The following is a 16556-nucleotide window of genomic DNA, read 5'->3' as shown; positions in this document are numbered from 1 at the left end:
TTTTAACAAATTGACCAACACAGCTTAACATAACTCAAGCCTTCATCGAGACCACTGCATCAAATAGCCGATTTCACTTTGGTCCTAATTATCGTTCTGATCACGAAAGACAGGAAAAAAACGGAAAAAAAATCTTCCGAAAATGGCAATAAACAAATCAAACTGACGCGCAATAATATTTCCTGCGAAAAATGACGTCAACTTGTCGCAACGTGCGCGGGACGAGCCAATGGACAGTCAAGCGTTTCTATTCCATTACAACTTTTAAGAAACATTCATCGTCCTATATTAGTTCCAACACCATGACGTAAATATAACTTTCATATCATTTTCAGTCTGATAAATTAAATGGACCATGTATCTAATAGGTCAGGATAATCGAAAGGTAAAAGCGAACAAAATGTTTGTGCATAAATTACAAAGTAAACAAATACACAATTCAACAAAAATTAAGAGAAACGAGATTCGCATGGACGGAATCTCAAACCTCCTCTATTATAGACCATGTACACTTCATATTATGGCCTATTCAAATGTCAGGATCAGGTCCTGCGGTCATGCTGGTCGCAAAGTCATAATCGTGGTTTTCTCCTGGCGCGCTCATATCTGCAATTCAGAATAGCGCGCCGTTTCATTGATTTGCACATAACACATTATAGTCACTGACAGATTAATCGATTTTCTTATCGTGAGTGCTACTTTTGTAACCGTCATTTACAAAAACTCCGCCAAGACACGAGCCAAGTTAAACTTGAAAGTCTGTGTAAATGTATTTATGTTTTATAAATGGATGATAAATACCAGTTTATTAGTCGTAACTTAGACTCAGATCAACAACAAACCATTTTTGAATCGTGCTCTCAAACGATAACATTATGTCTGTAAAACCATTGAGTAATATAGAATGGAGTGCGGACTCTCTATATTATCCCAAGGTAAAACTGACTAATTAACGACGCATTTCTCCCGATACATTTCACGTAAACATTATAAGTTTTTTTTCCTGTCACCGGATGTACATCGCATTCCTTGTGACAAAGTCGATAAAAATAAAGTGTATATTTTATCGCTTGGTCAGGATCTAATTTACATTAGTAAAATAATAGATCTGGATAGTCAACACTTTTCACATTAAAAATATTTGTATTTTAGTTAAAACATAAATACCCTGTTTACATACATGACTCAAGATAAAAAGGTTCACAGCTCTAAGCATTTCAGTGTGTTTGAAATCCCAGCACAAGCGATACTGACATGCTTGAATTAACAGGAATCTTTTTTTTTTCGTACGCCTTTTTATTGAACAGTATTTAGGTCCTACTTATCAACGATTAAACTTCCGGTCATGTAGCCGTTGTAACAGTGAAGTTAAAAAAACCATAAGTGCTTGGGCTCTTCCAATTCGCTTTAATAGCATAGAACTTGATCGGGATTCATGACTAATGAAAATCACCTGCCAAGAAACCTTGTTCGCGACGGACAATTATTTTCTTGGGTTAAACGCCAGAGATATCAACAGTTCCTTCTTTGAAGTCGGGTGGTTAGTATACTTAATTAGCATCGCACTTTTTTATTTGTTTTGTCCTGGAAAAACCAGTAACAAACACTCGTCACCGAAAGAAACTGCCAACATTCTCACAAAAGAAAATATGTTCGTAGGAAGGCTCGAAACCCTTGCCCCACCCCAGTCAGTGAGAGGTTACCGAGATACAAGACAACGACTAACCACTCGACTATGGGAGCGTCAACCGATGGATGGGTACGACAATTCGGATTCTAGCAAATCACACGACAGAAGTCGACATAGAACACTGAAGTTGATTAAGGGCGATGGAATCGAGTTACAGCTTAAGTTTTATCACTAACTTATTTTTCGTTACTTAAGTAATCAATGACATCGCAATACCACAATCTTCCTGCATTCAGTAATAATTGACGGATTTCTATGAACTAATGTATATTTTTTTCATATCGAAAACTTTTCTGAAATTCTAATCGATGTCGATCCTTGCTTGCACTCTAACAGTTTATGTACGTAAATCCAAAATAGATTCTATAAACTTAGTTACTTCAAAAGATAATTTATTTTATTTTAAAACTGTGATAGTAAAAATAGCACCCTCTATGAGCATCCGAGCGTTTTAGAAAAAGGCAGATCATGCGATAACTTGCCTGACACAAATACTAATGTTATTTAACGTATCGAAACATTGACTTCCTTGACCATGATATAGCCTATAATCAGAATCACATGAGCATTTGTATTGTTAAAATCAACACTATACTTATCCATATCGTAAGATTGACTGACATCGACAATTCTCGCCGGCCCCAGTTGTGCGTCAACTTGGAAAGAACGAAATAGCAAGCATCCAAGTCAACCTAAATTTAATCCACTTGTGAACCAGGAAGACTGTGATGTTGTAATCAAACTCGGAGGTATAATTATAGTGACCATCACAATGAATTTTTTACGCGACAATCTGGATTACATCGCATCGCGATAAAAGTAAATAGCTTATTGTTATTATTAAAAATGGCTAGAGCGTGTTACATGCCCCATTTACAGAAACCCAAAAAATAAACATACGTGTTTGTATAAAACACGGAACTGCTCCAAAGCAGTGAATGGGAAAGAAGCAATATAATAGAAATAATCGATGGCAAAAATACAAAACATATTCTGAAGCCTGATCACATCTAAAACCGGGCAGTCCTATTATATAAGTACATAACTACATAGGTAGACCGATATGAAAACTAGTTGAGTATTATTGTAGAACAAAATGAAAAACATATAAAAATGCCAAAACAGCCGCACGATTATAAATCAGATCGCAACAGCGTCCGTTTCGCTCAAACAGAATTTGTCCGATACACATGTGTAGAAGAGAAGGAATTACACTGAACAAGACTATAGTGCTATAATAATAACAGAGAACCTGATAAGCATGTCAATTATAGTGACATCAGTCAAAAATGGCGCTCTAACATAGCAATTCAACATGACATGATAAACTGGACAATAAAGTTTATATTACAAAATCTATTGCCATGCCCTTAGGTTTCTAATCACTGTGTAACAAGAACGAAAAGCAACCAAGCTGCGTCTTAACCATTACAGAAACTGCTAAATTACTAAATGAATTTGGTCCATCTCGTCTTTCAATTTGAACAGTAGACATAAACTGTTCAAAGGGTACATACAAAAAAGAAACTGAATGAAAGGCAACCGTACAGTGACCATGAACCACGCACGGAACTATGCCAATGCTGATATTTGGTCTGCACTGGTCGCAAAGACAAGAAGCACTTGCCATAAACCAAGCTAAAGTTTAAACAAAAGAAAGCAAAATACAGAACATGAACAAGGGTATTACCAGAAGCGTTCACGATTCTAGGACAAGAACTTTCAGTTGTATTGACAAGCACATGCATGTAGTTTTAAAATAGATATTGCCGATTTTGTTATTACACAATTGAAAGCAAAACGTAAACGAACCTCAAAAGTTCAATGTGGACGACAACATCGATAATTGGAGGAGTGAGAAGTATGTTAAGCGGTATTTTCCGCGTTTGGACAAAAAATCCATGACATGACCTCCTGTGGATATAATACTACGACTACATACAGTTCGTTTTTATAAAATCCAGATTGTAAACATAAAAGATAGCAGTTTGTAACCTTAACTCCAGCTTCCTTAGTTTAGCGGTTTCTAGTTTAAGAAAAACTTGGAGGACCCAAGCTGAAACAAATACATAGCAAAAAGTTAGAAAGTATCAATAGAAGATGAAGTACAGAAATTTTGGTTTGAAAACGAGTAAACACGTATGACCTGGTAATCGAACTGTAGTAGATACCTCAATTCACAATAAATACATGAAACCACCTGTGTTGGTATATCTTCGAGAGTTTGCTTATAAATACAAATGTATACACAACCAAGTGGAATCTTCAGAAGTACAGATCTATAAAAGATAAAAAGTTTATAAGTGTAATATAATGGCTTGCGTATGTGTACATGCACATGTAATGATTATCAGGTGTCTTATCCTGAAATAAAACTCCCGAAAATATTACACTTATTGTCAACTAACACATTACTAGGACGTTTACCACTGTCAACCGAAAGAAATATATGTTATGCGAGAGCAACTAACCAGCGTCATCAAATTACACTAGTAACCGTTCAACTACAGTATGACCGCAACTTCATTTGCACTTACCCTGCGTATAGAATGACAACGCCCATCTCGTTCGAGCTTTTCTGAAATTGGCATAATTCCACGCCGTATTACACTTTATTACTTCCAGGTGTAGATACAACAAAGCAACATGTAACCGACTCAGTTATAAATCGAAGTAAGACCACCATTCAGCAGTTATTCAGCGGAAGAGGACGAAAGCAGAATAAATGCTGATAATTGTTACCGTTGTATGCAATTACTCAGATGAAAAACGGTGGAATGAATAGGACATTCAAATATTTTAAATAATTTTATAATAAATTGTGCGCACGCCTTCTAAACTCGCGCACACAACATTTAACTTCGAGCGCACGTTGCCCCGTGTCTAGCACGCCAACAATCCTGAGCTCTTGTAACTGCTCATCTTTGTGCGCAAGCGACAATCATTCAGCTCGAACCCTACAACTTAAATATACAAGCGTTCTAACATCTTATCATCGTGCGCACGAGACATCATAACTCGAACTCTGGCATCTTTTCTCGAGAGTGCACGATATCTTACCTCGACGCACGACATCTTATCATGAGAGCAACGAGATAAGATGTCCTGCTCCCGAAGATAAAATGTCTGCGGACGAAAAAAATAAGAAAACAATATGCATGTCCTAAAGATACCAACCGTAAAACAGCGTCATAGTTCTTCATTTTTAAATGATAGAAATGAATAAGTTCATAGGAGATATAGAAGGCATGTCTTCGAGATAAAAATAACATTTAGCACCGTTATCGGGTCTCGTTTAAGGGTAAAATAAAAGCCGATCTTACGTACTTGATATTACTAGCTGAGTGTAGGTAAACACAAATCAGAAATGTTCATTGATGCAGCAACCTGAAAACACAAGGGTACTATTTAAAAAAAACAATCAGGTAGCCGTAAAGTACTTTATTATTCGAATCATGAGTTCATATAATGACCCATCAAGGCGAAAATGCCATTAAAAATATGAGAAGAAAACCGACAAAACCCGATATTACAAATTTCATCAGGTGCCTGACATGGACCGCAGGGAATTTTGTGTCGTAATTAACGGTTATACAGGAGAGTTCCGACGCTAATACAGTTAAACCAGGCAGCGGAAATGTAGAACACCATTCATCACAATAGCAACAGACTTGTCAAATATGGCAGCATGGAGAAACCAGTTACAATGAGGATAATCTATAAAAAAAACACAAAGTATTCCCAAATACCTGAATCCGAGCGGCATAATAACCGATACACCCTCAGAAGAACCAGGTGTTCATGTTCGTTAGTGTCTACAGCAATACCAAGGTAAGAAAGATTGTGAACTAGCACGACCCATCTCAATAAAAAAAAAACCGGAGGGGGCCCATATGATGACAAACCGGAAGACGCTTCCCACAGAGGACTCGGCGCATGAATAGTAAAGCAGAATATCTAAATTAGGCATTTGGCGTCTGAAAAAGCAATCAGCTTGAAGCGCAGGAATATAAATCATCGGGACAGCGAACAACTAATCGTTCAGATTAATCTGTTCAATTATGTTGATACAAACTGAGAAACTTCGACTGTGAACATTGTATATTAAGGCAGTCGCGAATAAAATTGCGGAATTGATTAACGTAGCAAGCATCGGGCGCTTCGGAATCGCGTAAAGTAAGCAAATACGTTATAGTATTTGTTCCTGTCTGAATTGAATTCATCAGAAAACAGAAAAACAGGTTTGAGCAAGAACAAAAAACGAGATTAATTGTATGTGAATTTTGAGAAAATATAGAGAATTTTTCATGCGGGATGAATCCCAAATGTCTCAATGTGGGGTCAGACCTGTGAACCCACACAAAGACAAACATGTGTCCTCTAGTGTTATACAAGCTATGACTAAGTTGTGACACTAAAGTAAACACTAAGATACTTTGATATGACGATATTTGTTGACGCTAGCCGTTTACAAATAAAGGTTTGCCATTAGATATATGTTGGATAATAAATACCACCCACCACAAAAAATCCACATACCTGACAGTGCTTAAAATAGAAAAGAAGCTCGACCATCTTTAGGAGGTCCTGGGGGCATGGCCACCAAGCCTTACCCCACTCCGTCCCGAAAATTTTGAAAATCAGCGCTTCAAAATCTTCAATCTGTGCATATCTAGGAAGCATTAAGAACAATAATTCCCACAGTCAATTTTAAAAAAAAAATAACTCGCATAAATCACACATTTAAAGAGCTGACCATTAAATTAGTGGTAATATGGTAAAAAAATAGACCCTCATAATAACAGTGATCACACTAGCCGATGCGGTTTATAATTTAACATACATTTAGAAAAACGCCAATCAAAAATCAAACTGGATTTGCTTACCACACAAGCACAGAAATATGTTTAAATAAAAACAATCAATATTGAAAGTTAAACAAATATTTTGCAATAAAGCAACAAAGGCTACAAAGAAGGAGGCTGCCAGAAGCAAAAGTATGTCCAACAAAGAATTTAAACTTCTGAATACCATCTTACGAATGTTCTTGAAAAATACCATCAATAGTCCATTATTTGAGCAACAACTTACTCCAAATCGCCAATTTAACTGATTTATTTGCTTTTACTCAACACCTCCAATCCACTATGCCAGCTAAATCATCAATTGTTTGAAATACAAAGAGAAACACATGGTATTCTTCCGTCCCCATTTGGTAGTAAATCTGGAGATTGGGAATTGTAAAATCAGTTATAACTCACTTTGCGTTCCACAACTTTTAATAAAATGTAGTATTACCTTTTTCACAAAGTATTAAAACCACCTCCCGAGTGGTAGTATTAAGTACTATAATAACTCCGTTCAGCCTACATTTAAATCCTCATATAAACTAAGGTTCATCTTTACAACTCGTATACGATCCACACTATAAGCCTAAGAACCACATAACTATTATACTAAATGTTCTATAAAGCAAAGGAACACTATAGTACAAATTTTGCATGCATTCCAACCCCCAAAAAAAACCTGAAACACAACAGAACTATTCAAGAGAAAAAATACCCGCCACATAAAACATCGGATTTTGACCGGCAACATTTTTCTCACCATTTTGAACCAAAACACATGCATAATAAGAATACTCACTAGATTGGCCGCAAACAGGCAAAACAGTCCCTATCAAAAAACTCATGGCTATGCATATATTCCTGACATTCTCATTCCTGTCAAATTGTAACATGAACCATACTATTAAAATCTCCCCTATTAAATCATGCCATTATGCAGGACATTCACTACAAAAATTCACCAAATATTCACCATCAAACAGAGGAAACTAATTACCGCTTAACCACCTCCGATTGGTCAACCAAGACAAATAACTGTGATCTATGTTTCATACGTGGTAGTAAAACATGACATAAGTTAAAGGACAATTGGGTATCAGTAATAAAGCATAAAAACTACAGGGATCCAGTCTGAGGATGGCTATATGGGTATAGTAACCCCTATTTCAAGACAAGGTGTGATCCACCTTAGGAGGTCTGGGGGTATAGTAGTCCCATAATGTATAGACAAAGGGGATCCAGCTGTCAAAATGGCAACAATAATATTGTATATGGCCAATATCAACACTGAAAAAAGTCTCATAATTACTTTAAAATACCAGCCGAAACGCCGCATCCGCCTGAGAGACGAATATAAATAAACGGCATTCAACTTTATTAAAACGATATATTTAGTAAAAACATCACAAGAAAGAAACAATAGTTATTTAAATCAGCCCTATACACATGTAAAGACTATAATCATGTGCACAGGACCCACGATTGTGAATCAAGATGTGGTACCCAGCAAAACCGCTGGTTAATGATGAGCAATTAAAGTTACATTTATGCATGAAGATCACGAACCTACCCGATGCAAAAACAAATATACACCAGATTTATTTTACAAATAATAGACTGGCATAATAAGAACAACAGAAGAAGTAGTTTATAAATATTGTCGAGCAGAAGCCGCTCTTGTCCGAACATGAACGCTCATAGGCTCTTGGCATGCACATAGCCGGAAGTAGGGACCCACCCGACGTTTGCGCGTCAGTACCATTGCGGCTCCATCCACGAATGTTCGTCTATCGTGAACAGATTCCATGCCACCGGAAGTGTGAAGGAACGTCCTCGGTCTTGACAGCCTCGGATCACAACCCCTCGACAAGACGCCAAACCTTCGCACAGTGTACACAGACGTTCGGATCCGGTCCGCCGCTCAGAATGCTAGAGGAACGACTTGACTATCCGTGGGTAAGTTTACATCACATTTATTCTTTTTTTAGATACGTTAGTAAATAAAAAGATCGATCGAAGTAGAGACTTTTATAACATCATTTTTATTTCCAGCTGCCATTCATGCCATAACTGTAATGACGTAGACCTGGCGTGATTTGGTTTTGCATTGTCGCAGACCAAAAAGGCATATATTCTTACCGACAGACACACAAGCAGCGAGGCTTGGCTTGTCTCGTAGACACCATCGTTTTGGACCCGCCGCAATGGGGATGACAGTCTCTTTTTCAGTGAATGAAGTTCAGTGTACAAAACTGTGATGGACGAATGCGGGTGTACGTGCTGAGAGTTGAGTAGTTCAACGATAAATATATTACCGAAGGTTGATCTATATGAATTTATATTTAAATGTTATTTTAACAACACACAGATGTTAGTAAGTCAAAAAATATGATTGATATTCAAGAAGAAAGCATTCACGAGGTAAGTCTAACATTTTTCCCGAAATTTGATTACAATCTTTTATGCCTACCCCGTAAGTAGACGTTTTTCTGTATTTTTGTCAAAGCATACGAACGTATTTCTTGTGTGTAATACAGAGGGAATAAACTACTTAAAAGCAGCACTATGACAAACATTCGATTGAATTTGATATTTTTTTTGAATAGAAAGAGATTGCAAAACAAAACCCCTTTTCAAATGGTGGTCATGTGCTGATGGCGTTTTAACACGCAACATGTACTGATGAGCTATATGGAGCTAACTGCGAGGGCTATAAAAAACTTTTTTCCTTCATGTTTAGTAGACAAAAAGATTTAATCTTAAATGTGTTATACATTCAAAAAAATATTTCTTTTGACTTTTTAAGAACATATACAAATAATTTTTAATACGTTAAAAATTTGGGAAAAAAACATTTCGAAAAAATGACAAAGACATTAAGTAATATTAAAAAACAAGATATATGTTTTTGTTTTAAAAATAATGATGGACCAAACCCTTTTCAAAAAAGGTGGTACCCCGTCCCAGGCGTCAACTCCACACCTGTCTTGTGTAGATGGGTATGATGGGGCTAACTGCGAGAATAGATGCTTCTATTTTTTTTTATTTCTGTGTAGTTAAAGCTATTGTGGTTTTCATTAAGTGTTAAATTATTTTACGATTTGTTAAAAAAAGTTTATCTCACTATTTTTTGTACACGATCTTAAATTCAAAATTAAGCAATTTCCCTGGTTTTATTTCCTTTAATTTTAAAATTCTAAGTTATTCTAAAAAATATTTATTGCTAAGTAAGGCCAGAACAACAATGTCAATAGATTATTGTCTCTAAATTTTTAAAAAAAATGGGACGTTTTTATTCTATTTTTTTCTGTGTAGTTTAAAAAAGTATTATTTTTTAAACTTTAAGTTTCAATTTATTAATTTAAGTAATTTTTGTATATATAATTTATCCACTATTCTAGAACGATCTTTAAAATTTAAAAAACAGAAATTTTCCCTTTTGGTTTAGATTCCCTTTTCAGTTAAATTTCTAATTAAATTTTCATATATAATCTTGCAAGTAAGGCACAGAAAAACATTGTCAATAGATTACTGATCTAATGAATTTATAAACAAATGTTATTTGTAATAAACAATGATCATTAGTAAACCTAGAAATGATTTGATATTTGATAGTAGCTATTATGTATATCTTTAAGTTGATAATTATTACTTTACGTATATGTATATAAATGTTTATCTGACTATTCTAGAACACAATCTTAAATTCAGAATATAAGCAATATTTACTGTGTTTTAAATGTATTACATGTTAAAGTTCTAACTATATTCTTATACATATATTCATGGCTAAGTAAAGGGAGAGAATAACACTGTTAATAGATTATTGATCTACAGAATTTGAACAAATGTTTTTCATAATAACAACGATAATAGTAAGTCATATAAAATGATTTGATAATCAAATTTAGAAAGCATTCACCGAGGTAAATCTGACATTCTTCCTGTAAATAACTGAAGATACAGTTTGATGCCTACCGCTTTAATGTAGACTGTTGTCTTTATTTCTGTCAAGGCACACGAACATATTTCATTGTTGTGTAATTCGGAGGGAATAAACAGATTAAGTGCCGCCCCATTTAAAAACATTCAATAGGGAAATTTAAAATTTTTTTTCAACAGAATAGATGACTGCACTCCGAACCTTGTCAAAATGGTGGTACATGTGCTGTGACGTTAACACGCAACATTACTGTGTAGGGCTAGTTGGACTAATGCGAGAATAGAAAATCCATTTCCCCTTTTTATGTAGAACTAAATATAATGAAATGTGTTCATACTTTTTAAAAAAATATTTCATTGACTTTGTGTGAAACGTGTACAAATAGATCTTCTCAATTCGTAATGATTAAGAAATAAACATTTCATTTCGAAAAACGACAAAGACATTAACTAAATTTTAAAAAACAAAATATATTTTGTGTTATAGATATAGATGACTGCGATTCAAACCCTTGTCAAAATGGCGGTACCTGTGCCGATGGCGTCAACACGCACACCTGTACTTGTGTAGATGGCTATGATGGAGCTAACTGCGAGAATAGTATGCTTCTATTCCATTTATTTCTGTGTAGTATATTAGCTTTTAAGCTTATCTTTAAGTTGCTAATTTTTATTTAACGTATATTTATATAACTCTTATCTCACTGTTCTAGAGCACAATCTTAAATTCAAAATATAAGGAATATTTCCTGTGTTTTAGAATCCTTTACATGATAAAGTTCTAACTATATTCTCATATTTATTCATGGCTAAGTAAGGCACAGAACAAAATTGTCAATATGATTATTGATCTACATGAATTTATAAACAACTGTTCTTTATAACAACATATATGATCATTAGTAAACCATAGAATATGGTCTGATATTCAAATCTAGAAAGCATTCACCGAGGTAAATCTAACATTCTTCCTGTAAACATCTGATTATACTGTTTGATGCCTACCCCTTTAATTCAGAATGTTGTCTGTATTTCTGTCAAGGCACATGAACATATTTCATTGATGTGTAATACAGAGGGAATAAACAGACTTAAATGCAGCCATATTACAGAACATTCGATATGAGTTTGATATTTTTCTTCAACAGACATAGATGACTGCACTCCAAACCCTTGTCAAAATGGTGGTACATGTGCTGATGGCGTTAACACGCACACATGTACATGTATAGACGGGTATGATGGAGCTACCTGCGAGAATAGTAAACATCCATTTATCTTCATGTTGACGTAGACCTACAGATATACAATGTTAAATTTATTCATACTTTTCAAATAAAGAAAGAATTCTTTTAACTTTGTATAGAACATATACAAATAAATCTTCTTTGTAATGACTAACAAATTTCGAAACACGACCAAGAGATTAAGTACATTTAAAAAAAATTAAAATACATTTTGTGTTATAGATATAGATGACTGCGATCCAAACCCTTGTCAAAATGGCGGTACCTGTGCCGATGACGTTAACACGCACACCTGTACTTGTGTAGATGGCTATGATGGAGCTAACTGCGAGAATAGTACGCTTCTATTCTATTTATTTCTGTGTAGTATAATAGCTATTGTGGTTATCATTAAGTTGTTAATTATTATTTTACGTATATTTATATAAAAGATTATACATTATGTATAACTTTATGTTGTTAATTATTATTTTTAATATATAATGATTATCTCACTATTTCAGTGCATGATCGTATATTCAAAATATAGTTGATATTTCCTGTGATTTAGATTTTCTTTTACATGCATATTTAGAGATAGTACCTAAAAAATTCAAATTTATGTTAACAGGTTTTTTCAGAGTGAAATGATAGCTAAGAGCACCAATTTTCTAAATTTTTTGATGGTTTTCCTCTTCTTCATGTCAAAAATAGAAATATTTGATTGATAAAAAATGACTTTCTCAAAATATCTCAAGCAAAATGGACAAACTATAAAATGTGGAAACTCCACTGGTCGCTCAACACAACAAAGATGAAAATGTTGCAGGCTCGGTTTGATTGAGCCTGTTCAAGGACGGTAGTTAAAATGCATGCTACCGCCCACGCCGTCTAGCCCCGGGGAGCAGAACTCAACATTTACACATGCTAAAAGTACAAAAAACAATTTAGAGACATCCGCAGATGTGTTCATACGGCGGTGCACATGGAACCTTCAATGCTACACTAGCCTGTAATTCCATGAAACGCGACGTATGGTCCCTAGTTAAAATAATGGGTTTGCCCTAAACGATAAAACAATGAGCAGAACTAAACAAACTGGAATTTAGAAAGGGGATCTGAGGTTATTGAGCCTGCATATCACAGGAACTGCCAAAAGACAAAATTAAAAGCAGGCACCATATCCTAGGGGTGATTAAACAATACCCAAAGCTATGAAAGCGGGAGTAAACTCCTGTATTTACCGTTTTTCAATGATTTTAGGATTTCCCTAATTATAGTCTATATCAAAAGTTCTCACAGCTAAATAAATTCAATAGAGTATAATGTAAGTTTACTCTACTTTCAACATTTTGAAAGAGCCTATACTGAACTTCCTTTCGTCTTTTAATAAAGTCAAATTCCAAGACTAGCCAAGAGTCTAAAACGCTTGAAAAAATTCTGAGTGAAAGAGAATGACATGCTCTTTATCATAAGCTTACCAAAACCATACCAAAAATGTACCTTAAATAAGTTATTAAAGATTTTATATTGTAAACAAACCCCTACATCATTTTACCATCAATATTTTCCACTCAGAATGTACTCTATTTAGGTGATAATTGTTGATATATTTATAAATGAGAGGCCCCAACAAAAACCTTTTTTTCAAGTTGTGTAAACAGTTTAAGTTGTAAATTTATGTTGATATCTGATGAAGTTACCCGATTAGCTTCTAGTTTGTTTTCAAAAATAAATAAAACAACTTATAGTTTGTTTAGGGTAGTTGACCTGTAATGAAAATCATCAAATAAAGTAATCTTCATTATGCTTTTTCAGCATTTATTCGTTTTTCAAGGAAAGCAAATGATCGTGCTAGTTCCCTTCAGATAATGTTTAAATTGAGAATTGCTTAAAATTAAAATACAATTACATAGAGTCACTACCTATCAGCTACCTTAAAATGTTGTTATTACAACCACTACCTTAAAACATTGTAATTATATTTGATGACAATGAATTTGTGTGTTACCAGTTTAACTTTTTTTGTTATTTCTCATCGTTGGATATATACATTTTACATTTTGATATGTAAATGTTTTGTAAGCCACTGTATCACCATTGAGAACAATAAATAACTTTGGCTAAAAGATCAAAACTTAATAACATTTCTTAATGTCGTAAATTTTCTTCAAAGGAATTTGTTCATTATTCGATATCATCTTCATGCATTACTAAACTTTCTATCAGGGCTTCACTACAACTTACAAAATAACTGTCCATGTAAGTCATGAGAAAGGCGTGCATATTGTATATTGAATACAAAGGGATTCAAACAAATGGCGGTCATATTTTGTCTGCCTGATAAATTGTTTGAAAAAGGACCTATCTGATTTTTCTTTCACTTTGACCAATATTTATTATTGGCTTCAGTTTATTGGTCAATTCGGAGTTTTCGCCATTCGATTTTCTTGGGTAGGTATCATCCCTAGTATATTTTCATATGTATTCATGGCTAAGAAAGGCACAGAATAACATTGTCAATATGATTATAGTTTTATATGAATTTCTAATCCAATGTGCTTCACAAAAATTCTCATGATGACTAGTAAGCCATAGAATATGATCTGATAATCAAATGTAGAAAACCATTCACCGAGGTAAAGCCGATATTCTTCCTGTAAATGTGTGATGATACTGTCTAATGCCTAACCCTTTGATGTAGACAATTGTCTGTATTTCTGTCAAGGCACACGAACATATTACATTGATGTGTTATACGGAGGGAATAAACAGACTTAAATGCAGCCCTATTATATAACATTCAATATGAATTTAATATATTTCTTCAACAGATATAGATGACTGCACTCCAAACCCTTGTCAAAATGGTGCTACATGTGCTGATGGCGTTAACACGCACACATGTACATGTGTAGATGGCTATGATGGAGCTAACTGCGAGAATAGTAAACATTCATTTATCTTCATGTTGATGTAGACCTATAGATATACAATCTTAAATGTGTTGATACTTTTCAAAGTAAATATTTCTTTTGACTTTGTATAGAGCTTATACAAAGTATTCTTATTCCATAATGATTGAGAAATAAACATTTCGAAACACGACAAAGACATTAAGTACATTTAAAAAAAACAACAAAATATATTATTTGTTATAGATATAGATGACTGCGATCCAAACCCTTGTCAAAATGGCGGTACCTGTGCCGATGGCGTCAACACGCACACCTGTACTTGTGTAGATGGCTATGATGGAGCTAACTGCGAGAATAGTACGCTTCTATTCTATTTGTTTCTGTGTAGTATAATAGCTATTATGTATATATTTAAGTTTTTTATTGTTACTTTACTTATATATATATAAATGATTATCCCACTATTCTAGTGCACAATCGTTTATTCAAAATATAGTTTATACTTCCAATGTTTTTGATTTTGTTTTACATGCTAAAGTTCTGAGTATATTCTCATATATATTCATGGTTAAGAAAGGCACATAATAACATTATCAATATTATTATTGATTTATATGAATTTATAATCAACTGTCCTTTATATAAATACACATGATGACTAGTAAGCCATAGAATATGATTTGATAATCAAATGCAGAAAGGCATTCACTGAGGTAAATCTGACATTCTTCCTGTATATAACTGATGATACTGTCTGATGCCTACCCCTTTAATGTAGACTGTTGTCTGTATTTCTGCCAAGGCACACGAACATATTTCATTGATGTGTAATAGGGAGGGAATAAACAGACTTAAATGCAGCCTTGTTACATAACATTCGATATAAACTTGATATTTTTCTTCAACAGACATAGATGACTGCACTCCAAACCCTTGTCAGAATGGTGGTACATGTGCTGATGGCGTTAACACGCACACATGTACATGTGTAGACGGCTATGATGGAGCTAACTGCGAGAATAGTAAACATTCATTTACCTTCATGTTGACGTAGACCTACAGATATACAATGTTAAATGTGTTCATACTTTACAAAATAAAATACTTCTTTTGTCTTTGTATAGAACATATACAAATAAGTCTTCTTAATTTGTAATGATTAATAAATATAAATTTCGAAACATGGCAAAGGCATTTAGTACAGTAAAAAAAAACACAACAAAATATATTATTTGTTATAGATATAGATGACTGCGATACAAACCCTTGTCAAAATGGCGGTACCTGTGCCGATGGCATCAACACGTACACCTGTACTTTATTTATTTTTGTGTAGTATAATAGCTATTATGTATATCTTTAAGTTGTTAATTATGGTTTTACGTATATATATATATATATATATATATATATATATATATATATATATATATATATATATATATAGATAGATAGATAGATAGATAGATAGATAGATAGATAAAAGATTATCTCACTATTCTAGAGCTATTCTTATTTCGTAATGATTGAGAAATAAACATTTTGAAACACGACAAAGACATTAAATACATTTAAAAAGACAACAAAATATATCATTTGTTATAGATATAGATGACTGCGATCCAAACCCTTGTCAAAATGGCGGTACCTGTTCCGATGGCGTCAACACGCACACCTGTACTTGTGTAGGTGGCTATGATGGAGCTAACTGCGAGAAAAGTAAACATTCATAATTTATCTTTATTCATAATCTATCTTTATATTGATGTATACCTAGAGATATACATTGTTAATTGTTTTTATACTTTTTAAAAAAAAATTGTTTTGACTTTGTATAAAACATATATAAATAATTTTTCTTTATCCGTAATGATTAAGGAATAACCATGTAGAAATACTACGAAGACCTTAAGTATATTCTAAACAAAATATA

At 33.9% G+C, this 16556-nt stretch overlaps 1 protein-coding gene across 1 annotated transcript in view; it reads left to right on the top strand.

Annotated features, from left to right (window-relative positions):
• Positions 1 to 16556, top strand: part of LOC128548109 (fibropellin-1-like) — a 30330-nt gene that overhangs the window by 12796 nt on the left and 978 nt on the right. The window contains exons 3-9 of the mRNA XM_053522504.1: positions 10967 to 11080; positions 11628 to 11741; positions 11949 to 12062; positions 14540 to 14653; positions 14867 to 14980; positions 15532 to 15645; positions 16229 to 16342. Coding sequence (XP_053378479.1) covers positions 10967 to 11080; positions 11628 to 11741; positions 11949 to 12062; positions 14540 to 14653; positions 14867 to 14980; positions 15532 to 15645; positions 16229 to 16342 — 798 coding nt within the window. The remainder of the gene's footprint in view (positions 1 to 10966; positions 11081 to 11627; positions 11742 to 11948; positions 12063 to 14539; positions 14654 to 14866; positions 14981 to 15531; positions 15646 to 16228; positions 16343 to 16556) is intronic.

This window comes from Mercenaria mercenaria, chromosome 14 (assembly GCF_021730395.1).
Source record: "Mercenaria mercenaria strain notata chromosome 14, MADL_Memer_1, whole genome shotgun sequence".
Classification (NCBI taxonomy): domain Eukaryota; kingdom Metazoa; phylum Mollusca; class Bivalvia; order Venerida; family Veneridae; genus Mercenaria; species Mercenaria mercenaria.
Note: the sequence above shows the minus strand (reverse complement) of the source record. Positions and strands in the feature narration are given on the sequence as shown.